Here is a 12,034-nt window from a genome sequence, read left to right as displayed (position 1 = left end):
TAAAAGAGGGGAGAGCAGGCTAGAAATGAGGAAGAGATTGTTGTCCCTGAGGGTGGTGAGAGCCTGGCCCAGGTTGGCCAGAGAGGTGGTGGATGAACCATCCCTGAGACATCCCAGGCCAGGCTGGACGGGGTCTGAGCACCCTGAGCTGGTGAAGATGTCCCTGTCATGGCAGGGGGGGCTCTGGGGGGCTGGGCAGGTCCCTTAGCCCAAACCATCCTGTGATTCTATGATTCGATTAAGATCACTTGTGAATTTTCCTCCCGCTCTCCTTCAGCTGGGAAGTGCTCTGATAGTGCCAAGTATACACAGAAGGGAAATGGTGTGGGCATAGTAGATTTCTCCAGCTCCTCAGGGACTTGGTTACGTTGCTTGTTTGTGTGTCTTGCAGCTCGAACGAGATGCTTATGTACAGGCGCTTGCTCGGTTTTCCTTGTTGACTGCCAGCTCCAGTATTACAGAAATGAAACAGAAGAACATAGACACCATTAAGACACTTATTACGGTTGCTCACACAGATGGCAACTACCTTGGGAACTCTTGGCATGAGGTAAAAACTTGGTTAATTTAAATAGTGCAACTGTGTTGTCCTCTGAAAACTTGCAGGATTTTGTCCTACTACTGCCCGTCTTTCGTAACCGCGTTAGCTCCCCGCATGAGTCAGAACTCATCTAAAATAGGGATGCAAGTGCATTGTTTTGTTAGTAGCTATTTAATATATGTATATCCATATATAAAATAATGCACTGTACTTTTTGGCAGACCCTCTAGACACTCTATGACCAATACTGTAATTTTTGTATGTGCTTTTGATTTGTAATTAAAACCATATTAAAATCTCATTTGACTTCAGGGAATTCTGCACAGAAACTATTGCATTCTTGTTCACATGAACAAAAATATCCTGGCTCACAGGCCCAGACTTGTCTGTGCGGTGTCTGGCAACGTTTATACCACAGTCACATGAAGAATAAGGGTTAAAATAGCGTGGTGGGGGATAGGTAAGGATAGGCCATCAGGATCGTATGTATTGTCTTAAAGCATATTTGCCAGGGCTCTTTCATCAGATCTAAATCTGTGCTGCTCCTCAAAGGGCCATTCCTGCTGCATTGTGTTCTCTGGCAATAGGCTTTGGCTACACAGTAACACAAGAGAAAAGGTTGAGATGAGTTAGGCCTGGCTTACAGCATACCCTCACAAGTGCTGGTCCCAGGGGAGCTGCAGTGGGGAAGAAGAGAGAAGAGGTAATGGATTTTGTGCTGCTGGCAAGGCGCCGGTTTGGCATTTTCACTGTCTGTTGGGACATGGTTACACCAAGTGGCAGCTGCAATAATTCAGTCTTTGCATCTCTGTGGGACAGTGAACCCTAGAAGATCACTGCCAGGTTGTTCATAGTTTTGAAGGCTGATGCTGTGAGGATTAATAAAAAGGTTTCCTATAGTAGTTAGGGATCCAAGTTAGATTTTTCAGTGCTGTTTATTTTTTCTCATATTGGCATGATTGATGGCAGCTGGTGATCTGGAGTGAATCACTCCACTTCATTTCCAGTTGCGTTGGTCATGTTTCAGGTACCTCAAAACTGTTAACATTGTCACAGTTGTTTTAAAGGTTATAAATATTAAACATAAATATATGTTAGGAATAAAAGTATAATAGTGTCCAGAAACCCAAATGTTTAAGTATCTTTTGCTTTCAGATCTTGAAATGTATTAGTCAGCTGGAACTGGCACAGCTGATAGGAACTGGAGTGAAGACTCGGTATCTGCCTGGCTCTGGGCGCGAGCGGGAGGGAAGCATCAAAGGCTACGCGTCCGGAGGGGAAGAGTTCATGGGCCTGGGGTTAGGTAAGACGGTGATCTCGACAGCCACAGGTGCACGTGTAAGTGAGGTGTGAGGGCTGAGAGAGCTCAGTCTTACACTGAAATAGATTTACCTGTTCCCAGGTGAAGCTATATTGGATTATTGAAACTTAAAAAAAATGGAACTGCTCTATTTTAAGATGTATATATATTAAGATGAGTTTAAGATGACTAATTACCAAATACGTTTTAACTTTGTAATTGGGTTAAGATATTTAACAAAACTCCTCCAGATTTACTTGCTGGAACATGTTGTTGTCAAGACTGTTGTACCATACTTACTAAGTCATGGCTTTGCTACCAGTATTAACAGTTCTTTCTCTTTACACTCTAATAGTAAAAAAGCCATTAGTCTTTAGGAGCTGATAGGTGTTTCAATGATTGATAATTGGTTTTCCAAAGGAATTTTTTACATCTGCATGTTGGTCTTGCTGTTCCAGTTCCTATTGTTGCTGCATTATGTGCAAGAAACAAACCTTAGATTTCAAGCTGTAAATCAGAGGGATGAGGCAAGTTGCCTTAATCTTTGGAAAGCTATCAAGGAAACATTTTAATTTGAAAATACTTTGGAGTCAATGCTACACACTATGATGATGCTGAATGTAACAGAACTGTGCTTACCGTTAACTACTTGTATCTGACTTAGAATTAATATTTTAAAGCAATATTTTATCATTTCCAGTTTTTATTAACAGCATACATCATTGTTACTTAAACATGATGGTCAATACACAATGCCCTAAGGATAAAAAAGACATACTTCTTACCAGATGTTTAATTTTGTAATAATCTGGCACTGATCTGGCAAAGGCACCATCTGCTCCATGTAACTTACAAGCTAATTGAAAGCAGTAGTCATTGTCTACCTGTATAAAGCTAGGCTTAATCTATAGTCCTGATTTCATGATGCTGATGCTGGTTTGTGGTGGCTTGTGTTGCAGGTACCCTGGTGGGGAGCGGGGCCGACAGACGGCACATGGCGAGCATCCAGGAGTCGGTGGGAGAGACCAGCTCCCAGAGCGTGGTGGTGGCGGTCGACAGGTACTGACACACAGCCTGTCTCTGGGGACGTGGGAGCGGGGGTTGCTGGCCGTCCTCACTTAGTGCCGGCTCTGACAGGGGCTTTTCTTCCTGAAGCCTGTTTTTCTTGTGAGGAAAATGCTGATACAGAGATCCTTCCTCTGGAGCCGATAGGTCTGTCTCTTTAGGCATGTAATACAAGACTCATTACATTGCAGTATAGCTGACGTAGTTTATGTGAGAACAGGCGCTATGTGTATTCTTGGACCAGGAGAAGGACATGAACTGCTGCCCAGGAGTAAGAATGAAACAGCTGCAGAGTTCATGGCATGGAGGGTTGATTGTAAAACCTCCAGATGTACTGATTGACTCTTGTGGATGTGCAGCTAAAACTGCTACTCCTTTCTTCCACAGGATATTTACGGGATCAACGAGGCTGGATGGAAATGCAATAGGTACGTGTGTACGGTGACTGGTTGGGTTACAGGAACTCTCGCAGTGTAGCATCCTGAACTTACGGGGGTGTGTTTCAATGCCCAGTTGACTTTGTCCGCTGGCTGTGTGCTGTGTCCATGGACGAGCTGGCCTCCCCACACCACCCGCGCATGTTCAGCCTGCAGAAGATAGTGGAGATATCCTATTACAACATGAACCGCATCAGGCTGCAGTGGTCGAGGATTTGGCACGTGATTGGAGATCACTTCAATAAGGTACTTGTTAAAATCAGGTTACAGAGCATATATCAATAACTGGACTTCTTTAATCAGCTTTTTCCTTTTGTGGTCTCAGTGCTGTAGGTTGTGATATTAAGAAAAAAAATCAGTTAAAGGCTCCTAAAGGAAATGCGTGTTTAAAATCTAAAGTATAGAAATAGGAATGCTTACGGGTATGACTTTAATCACTTCATTATATGATTTTGGATTTGTAGTTTTATGCCATTGTCTTATCTTTCTGGTCAAATGCCAAGATGGTCTTTCTTGAAAATACGTACAGATGATCCCAGAACAATAAAGTTACTTTCCTTGGGAAACTAAAGCGTGTTTGGGTGGGGTTTTTTTGAACTGGCTTTTAGTGTCTCGCTGGCCATTATAGTTCTGCACTTGTTGCGTACAAAATCCAGGGGTCCCTTTAGTTGGAGCAGGTGACTACGCAAGCCCTTTCTAAGTAACCCCCCATCTTCTAAGTGTCTGAAAACCAGAACATGCCAGTGATTTCTAGTGGACTGACATGGAACTTGAATGATGAATTTGTTACTCATAATTAATACATTAGCTGGTGTCTGAAAATGTTTTTCTTCCAGGTTGGATGTAACCCTAATGAGGATGTCGCCATCTTTGCAGTGGACTCATTAAGGCAGCTGTCAATGAAGTTTCTTGAGAAGGGAGAGTTAGCCAACTTCCGCTTCCAGAAAGACTTCCTAAGGCCTTTTGAGCATATTATGAAGAAAAACAGGTGTGGTGCACTGCACGTCCCGTTAGCTTGCGTTAGTCCTGCTTAAAGATGTCACTTGGTGTGGGTCAGATTGTCACATAAATGGGAGTGGCCCAGGTACTTGTGCCAGCAGGGAATTGTGAATTGTGCTGTTTGTGAAAGTCTCACTCTCCATTTGTTCTTGGTTTTTAAGATCTCCAACTATTCGGGACATGGTGATACGCTGCATTGCTCAGATGGTGAATTCTCAAGCTGGTAACATTCGTTCAGGATGGAAGAATATCTTTGCAGTCTTTCATCAAGCAGCGTCAGACCATGATGGGAATATTGTGGAGCTGGCCTTCCAAACCACAGCACACATAGTTAGTAAGTAATGCTGGATATATGTGGGTACCCAAGTCAACTTAGTTGCTGTGGTTCTTGTTTAAAAGGCCCATCTGAATAAGCCACTTGTATTTCCAGGTAAATAAACACAAGGTCTTGCAGCCAGGTCTTACCCCTCAAGTCTTCTGATTGCTATGGGCAGGAATAACTAGATGTAGATAGCCTGCTATAGGACTCTGGAAGTTTGGAATAGATTTAGTAAGTTTGTATGTTGCCCCATCTGTCACAATAAGTTTTTCTGGATTAACCACCACATTTCACAAGCTTCCATGCTGATTCAGTATCATACGGTGGGGATCATAAAGCTTGTGACACTGCTGTGCGCTTGCTTATAGAGTTTAATTCATACAGTCTGCCTGCTCTAAAGTGTATTTTAAGAACATGCTGCCACCGCTTTCCAAGAAAAACAACCAACCCAAATATTCGTGAACAGGCCTTCAGTCTGGTCCTTTCCTGTCTGTCTGTCTGGTGTGACGCGCCGTGGCTGGCAGCCGTAGGTCAGTGCTGGTTTATCTGTGGATTGCAATATCACTCCATTTTTAAATGTATTTATCTGTTCTTTGCAGCAAATATTTTTCAGCAGCACTTCCCAGCAGCGATTGACTCATTTCAGGATGCAGTGAAGTGTCTTTCTGAGTTCGCCTGTAACGTTGCGTTTCCGGACACCAGCATGGAAGCTATTAGACTTATTCGGTATTGCGCTAAATATGTTTCAGAACGACCACAGGTATTTTCGTTTAACTTTGACCCTTGTGTATTCTCACACTGTCTTCCACTGTTAAACTGAGACTAATCTTGTAACTAAGAGAGCTTTCAGTCTCCCAGCAGCATTTGTATTAAAAGCTTATTCAGAGTCAGGAATAATTTTGTCATTGTGGAAGCATTAACTAGGACTAGCTAAAAAAATTCAAGTCTTATCAGTCCAAATTTGAAATAACTAAATGAAATAGTCCTTTTTTTATAGTGTGATGATGACCTGGAAAACAATAGTTCTTGTTCTATCACACTAAATATATCTAGTTAAAATGGTTACAAACACATTTTTCTACATCAGTCTGTTGTGTGACTACTTCATGTGATCACTTTGCTGCAGAGGAGGTGGCAGTTGTGTCAGCGCTGCAGGGCGCGCGTGCCGGATCAGCGTGCCGAAAAGGGGAGAAGTGGTTGATGCCAAACTTAGGTTTCCTTATTTCCTGTATTTATAGAATTATTGCCTGTCAATCTTGCTTCCTAAAGTCCAAACCTCTGCAACTTGTAAAGCCTTCAGCAGGACTTCAGTAGAATGGATTGAAGTATTTATCTTCCCTTTTTTCCCCAGTATTTTCACAGGTAGATTTGTCTCAGATTTGTGCTGTATTTTCCACGCTGAGTGTTACAGTCGAAGCTAAGCCAGCATTTCTGGTCTATGTGTGCCGCTGGCACTGTCTAAACCTGCCATCATGGAAGATCCTTAACATTTTTTCGTTTTTAATCTTTCTTTTCCTTCCATCTCCAAGGTATTACGAGAATACACAAGCGATGACATGAATGTTGCTCCTGGGGACAGAGTGTGGGTCAGAGGATGGTTTCCCATTTTATTTGAACTTTCTTGTATCATCAATCGTTGCAAATTAGATGTTCGAACAAGGTAATAAAGCTTTATTTTTACTTCAGTTGGTGAAGAGATGCTAGGTATGCACTTTAACATCTTTTCCTCTGTTTGTTTGGGTTTGTTTATAGAGGCTTAACAGTGATGTTTGAAATAATGAAGAGCTATGGCCATACCTTCGAAAAGCACTGGTGGCAAGATCTGTTCAGAATTGTCTTTAGGATTTTTGATAACATGAAACTCCCTGAACAACAGACAGAGGTAAAAACAACCCCCCCCACACACAACCCGAGCAGCAAGCAAACAGTTGAGGTTCTGTAGGAACTCGCCCAGTAGAGGCAGCAGTTTGTGCCGTTTGTGGTCCGTGTGCGTCCAGCACACGCTGCGCCAGCGGCGCCGTCCCCTGTGTTGTGAGAGGCCTCTCGCGCAGCGCTGCCCGGGGACCCGTCTGGCTGTCTTGTCGGTACATTTTCAAGGAGAATATTCACAGTTCGTTGTGAAAATGTGTCGTTTTCTGAACAGTATTCATGTGTCCAACTAAATGCTGCTTGCAAGACCTCTGCAGTAGTGAGGCCAAGCGCTGTCGGCACAGGGAAACCACACAAAACCACGTCTCGTCTCTCCTCACAGAAATCTGAGTGGATGACCACTACATGCAACCATGCACTTTACGCCATCTGTGATGTATTCACGCAATTTTATGAAGCTTTAAATGAGATCCTCCTCCCTGACATACTTGCACAGTTACACTGGTGTGTAAAACAAGGTAGATTATTTCTTTGTATCTTTGGATGAATGTATTTTTTTAAATGCTCGTTATTTAAGAAGGGGAAAGTTCACTGGATTTTGGAAGAATAAAAACTACCATTAGGACAATATGTTATGTAACAAATGCATGCAGTGTCTTAAATATTTGAGCATCATTCTATTTAATCAGTTAGTTAATGTGTTTGTAACGTGTTCATGGTGCTGTTGTGACAGAGCAAATGCTTGTAGGGAGTTGTGTTAATCTTCTGCCAACCACCATGGGTAAAACACCTCATTTATTCACACATACGTATACATGTATGCATTCTGATTCCCCCCCGCCCTTCTTTCAGCCATCTGATACTGTAAGATATGACTTGTTAAAGAAAGTCTTTTGGGCTCCAGCTCTTCTGCCTGAACGCACAGTGTTCCCAGCACGGAGTGTGGAGGGGCCACCCTGCAGGAAATCACCTTTCCGATGGCGCTTGTCCTGCCCTCGTCTCGCTGTGCGCTTCCGTTCTGCTTCCTCCTGTCCTTTGGCTTCCCTCTTTGGATTTCAATCTCATCAAGTCTATTTTTAAACATTATTTTTCATTCATTAGGTTCCTAAGCTTGATATTCTTGTAATATTCTGTATAAGGAGGCTTTGAGTTCAGATATCATGCATTTCACGATATTGGTTAAAATGTTTAGTGGAGCAGTAATAGAGAATGCTTGATTTTTCACTCATGTTGTGGGAGCTAATAATTATGGAACGTTTCTTTCACAGATAACGAGCAGTTGGCTCGATCAGGTACAAACTGCCTAGAAAACCTGGTAATACTGAATGGACAGAAATTCAGCCCTGAAGTCTGGGGCCAGACGTGCAATTGTATGCTGGAAATCTTCAAAACTACTATTCCTCACGTGTAAGTTCATAAACTTAGTTCTCATGCTAATACCCAATTGCAGAGTGACAGCGTTTCCCATTTCCCTTGCGCAGCTTGCTGACGTGGAGGCCGGCGGGAATGGAGGAGGATTCGGCTGAAAAGCACTGGGTAAGAGTTAATTCAGTGCAGCAAACTAACTCGAAGGGTTGTGTGTCAGGTTGGCTTTCAAAAGGTTTCATTGTAGTAAATACACTTAACCACAAATACCTGAATTGCCATTAGCTTGTATTTGGTGTCATTGTGAAATAAGATACAAAGAATGGGTGCAGGAAGCCTTTGAATCTACGATTAGTGCTGCAATCTGCGAGCTGGCTGGGAGCTGGGGTTGCTAGAACTGTTCTGCGTTCTTTTCCAGGATTTAGACCTAGATCACCAGTCTCTGAGCAGCATGGATAAAAATGCTTCAGAAAGAGGACAAAGTCAATTTTCAAATCCGACAGATGAGAGCTGGAAAGGTGGTTCTTATACAAGTAAGGGAAACGTGCAAGTTTATTAAATGAACTCTTATACCTTCTCTTAGTCCACTTCTGTAGCCCTGTAGAGAAATTTTGGGGGCACTTGTAACTTGTTTTTGTGCTTTGCAGAGGAATTTTCTCTTTATAAGATAATTCACATCATCACTAAGTATCAAAATGATAATGTAATGTGTTTTGCTAACCTGTTGTAAGTGAATTGTTGTAAGTTGCTTCTGAAACTTGTCTCACTCCATTTCATCAGACCAGAAGCTATTTGCTGGCCTCCTTATCAAGTGTGTGGTGCAGCTGGAATTGATACAGACCATTGACAATATAGTGTTCTATCCAGCAACCAGCAAGAAGGAGGATGCTGAGCACATGGCTGCAGCTCAGGTACCATCACTTACTTCTAACGCTGTGGCAGCACTATTGCATGCTCTGAAGTGCGTTCACAAAACAGAGCACACGGTCTCTTCCTTTTGGTGGCTCTCAGAACTACACTGAATGTGTGCAGCGTTGTTCTTGAGCTGTGATTTGGTTTTTTGACTGCCTTGTTTCTTGCACATTGGATTATTATATTACTATTACTTTTATTATGAATATAATATATTGTTGTTTTTGTAATGAGCACATACTCATCAAGAAGGGTTTTCTTGTTTGTTTTGGGGAGAGCGTTCTTCCCTGCTGTTCAGCCTGGCTTCCTTTGGCCACAGCCGAGGCTTTGCTCAGCTTCTAGGGGTTCACACAGGAGGGGGTGCAGAGCTGAACTTCAGCGAGGTTAATGATCAAGATTTAACTCCTTAACCTGCCTCAGAAAGGTCCTTGTCCCTAGAGTTCTGGTTGTAGGGAACAGCGCAAGCGGCTCTTGGCTGTGCAACCAGAGCCCTGGGCTGGAAGCTTCGGGCACTGCGTTCATGTGTTTGGGGATGGTGTGCTTAAATTCCTGACGAAGTTACCTGAAAATATTGACCAATTGTAATGAAACTTGACATTGGCCAAAGATGGGGGATTTCTACACTGTGCAGCATTGAAACTTGCACTATTTTTATGGTTCATTTTGATGTTTTTCAGAATTTAGCAGACGCACTCAGCTCCCAGGGGTGGGCAATGTGCAATATTGAGTTGCTGTGACTTTGTTATGCCTTGATAAGGGAGGTTCTTCCCTTGTTGTTCTTAGTATATTTTTTCATATTAATAACTAGGATAGGTCATAATTTCTGTCTTTTAAAAGATCCTACTGAAGAGAGTACAACCCTGACATTGGCAGGGCCGTCCTGCTGGGGTGTATCGCGCTGATATTTCGCTTGTATCTAACGATGGAATCTGGAATCAGTGTTGTATGGTCTGTGAAGTATCAAAGCCTCTTACACTTGTGTAAAAAGAATGTTATTGACACTCCTCCCCCTCACTCTTTCCTTTAGCGAGATTCTCTGGATGCAGACATCCACATTGACACAGAAGATCAAGGAATGTATAAGTACATGTCTTCACATCACCTCTTTAAGTTACTAGATTGTCTGCAGGAGTCTCATTCATTTTCAAAAGCCTTTAATTCAAATTACGAACAGCGAACTGTGTTATGGAGAGCAGGTGAGGCTGTTATTTTTAGTTTGATAAAGATACCGAGCTCCATTTATAGCTTGAGCTACCAAGATATGAAAGTGTATCACTGCAATCATCTCCAGTTAATCTGACAGTGGTGTGTTATTACTTGTCTCCTTCCTGATAACTTGAATAACTTGAATAATTCCATTTGCTAAATTATCTGCTTTTTTGATTAAGTAGAAGTACACATTTGGTGCTGCTGTAGTTAAATGTCTTTGTAAGAATAGCTTGGGTGTCAGTCAAATCAAGGAGGAGGAAGTGCTACCCAGATAGGAAATCATCATGTTCGCTGTGGGAGGTGCTGTTGATAAAATCCACCTCTTGGTGAGTAACCGCAGCTGTGGCTGTTCCCTCTCTCCCTCTGTTCACCTGATTTCTAGGGTTCAAGGGTAAATCAAAGCCCAATCTCTTAAAGCAAGAGACCAGCAGCTTGGCTTGTTGCCTGAGAATCCTCTTCCGAATGTACGTGGACGAAAGCCGGCGGGACTCGTGGGACGCGATCCAGCACCGGCTGCTGAGGTGAGAGCCGCGGCGTCTCTGCTGCCTGCTGTTCCCAGCCGGGTGCTGCGCTTGGCACAGGCGTCTGGGTCACCGGCTGAGCAGAGCGCGCCACGTATATAGATACAGATAGAGATATGACCGCTCTTCATTGAAGGGTGATTTAGCAATACGGAAGCAATCTACTTGGAATAAATGAAGTGCCTTCTTGCCTGACATAAGCTTTTCTTTATGAAGTGGTGGTATATGAATACTTCTTCATCTGAGTACATACTGGTATTCAGATGTATAATAGGGTACGGTAATGTAACCAGTGCAGGGTAAGATGCTGTATATCGGGGGCTGAGGTGAACACAGAAAATTATGCTAAATAAATCTAAAAGGGTCTTGTGGTCCCTTTTATTTGAAAAGTGAGTTGTTAGTACATGAAAGTTCAGAGTACTAATGTCTGATCAGATGTAGAGAACTCTTAAAGTTGCTGTTGGCATTAATGCGGTGGATTCAGTGCCATTCTGATTTGTAAGCACCTATGGACAGATTCCTCTTTTTAGTGTGTAGAAGAGGAGGTTGTGTTCCCTCTTCAGTTAAAACAGTGCCCAAAAGTAAGCCACAGTAACTGGTACAGTTTGTACCTTAACAGCCTACAGCATGGACCAAAGTGTTAATACAGTAGTAATCCCTCTTTGACCTGTGGTGCAGAGCTCTGCAGATCTTTACTAGAGCAGCTGAGCTTTGGAGGGAGATCTGTCATGTTGTTAAGCTGTCCTGGTGTAAGGATCAGGAAACAACGTTTGCAGGCTGAAGGTGACAACACTTCAATTACCGTTTATGAGGAAAATCACACTCTGGCTCCATGGTGCCTTGTTGACAACATAAAAACTACTTCAGTTCAGGCATCTGTCACAACCACTGCAAGAGAAACATCATTGAGACACATTTGTGTAGTTAAAGCTGCATATGACTGAAAACTTGGCCATGGAAATGCATTTTGATTAAAAACAAAATACGCTACGAGAGGACACACAGTGCAGGTTATAAAATGCTTGTGAGTTTTCTTTATGGACGGTCTGAACTGTGTGGTCTCTCTAGTGTGTGCAGGGAAGCCCTGGCGTACTTTATCACTGTGAACTCAGAAAGCCACAGGGAAGCTTGGACCAATCTCCTGCTGCTGCTTCTAACAAAAACATTGAAGATCAGTGACGAGAAGGTAAGAGGAGGCTGCGAGTCCTGTCTGTTTGCATTCGGGTGTTTTCTCATTTCTGCTCCTGTTGAATTCAGTCTTTATCTGTGTTGCACGGTGGCTTGCTCGTTCACATAGCGTGTGCTCTCCTTGAAACACAGTCAGCATCGCGTTTCCTGCCTTTCCAAGAATTCCACACTGTAAAAACTCAGACTGTGTCCGTGCAATTCAGAGCTGCACAGGGACACTGAGTCCCTGCAGAGCTCTCACAGCAACCGCGAGCGAGCAGTGAGGGACGGGCTGGTGTGGTCACAGCTGCACAGGGACACTGAGTCCCT

General features: G+C 43.1%; 1 protein-coding gene across 4 annotated transcripts in view; it reads left to right on the top strand.

Annotated features, from left to right (window-relative positions):
• Window positions 1–12,034, top strand: part of ARFGEF2 (ARF guanine nucleotide exchange factor 2) — a 32,711-nt gene that overhangs the window by 16,183 nt on the left and 4,494 nt on the right. For 2 of the 4 annotated variants that reach the window (XM_080354466.1, XM_080354468.1), the window contains 18 exons: window positions 392–550; window positions 1,697–1,844; window positions 2,801–2,900; window positions 3,294–3,334; window positions 3,420–3,589; window positions 4,180–4,331; window positions 4,504–4,676; window positions 5,261–5,421; window positions 6,191–6,321; window positions 6,414–6,543; window positions 6,913–7,048; window positions 7,799–7,937; window positions 8,012–8,066; window positions 8,314–8,428; window positions 8,676–8,806; window positions 9,835–10,003; window positions 10,399–10,537; window positions 11,606–11,723. In XM_080354466.1, the coding sequence (XP_080210592.1) occupies window positions 392–550; window positions 1,697–1,844; window positions 2,801–2,900; window positions 3,294–3,334; window positions 3,420–3,589; window positions 4,180–4,331; window positions 4,504–4,676; window positions 5,261–5,421; window positions 6,191–6,321; window positions 6,414–6,543; window positions 6,913–7,048; window positions 7,799–7,937; window positions 8,012–8,066; window positions 8,314–8,428; window positions 8,676–8,806; window positions 9,835–10,003; window positions 10,399–10,537; window positions 11,606–11,723 (2,367 nt within the window). Of the gene's footprint in view, window positions 1–391; window positions 551–1,696; window positions 1,845–2,800; window positions 2,901–3,293; window positions 3,335–3,419; window positions 3,590–4,179; window positions 4,332–4,503; window positions 4,677–5,260; window positions 5,422–6,190; window positions 6,322–6,413; window positions 6,544–6,912; window positions 7,049–7,798; window positions 7,938–8,011; window positions 8,073–8,313; window positions 8,429–8,675; window positions 8,807–9,834; window positions 10,004–10,398; window positions 10,538–11,605; window positions 11,724–12,034 lie in introns of those variants that run through there. The other 2 variants (XM_080354467.1, XM_080354469.1) reach the window with 2 other exon arrangements.

The sequence above is a fragment of the Nesoenas mayeri genome (assembly GCF_963082525.1).
Source record: "Nesoenas mayeri genome assembly, chromosome: 16".
NCBI classification, from domain to species: domain Eukaryota; kingdom Metazoa; phylum Chordata; class Aves; order Columbiformes; family Columbidae; genus Nesoenas; species Nesoenas mayeri.
Note: the sequence above shows the minus strand (reverse complement) of the source record. Positions and strands in the feature narration are given on the sequence as shown.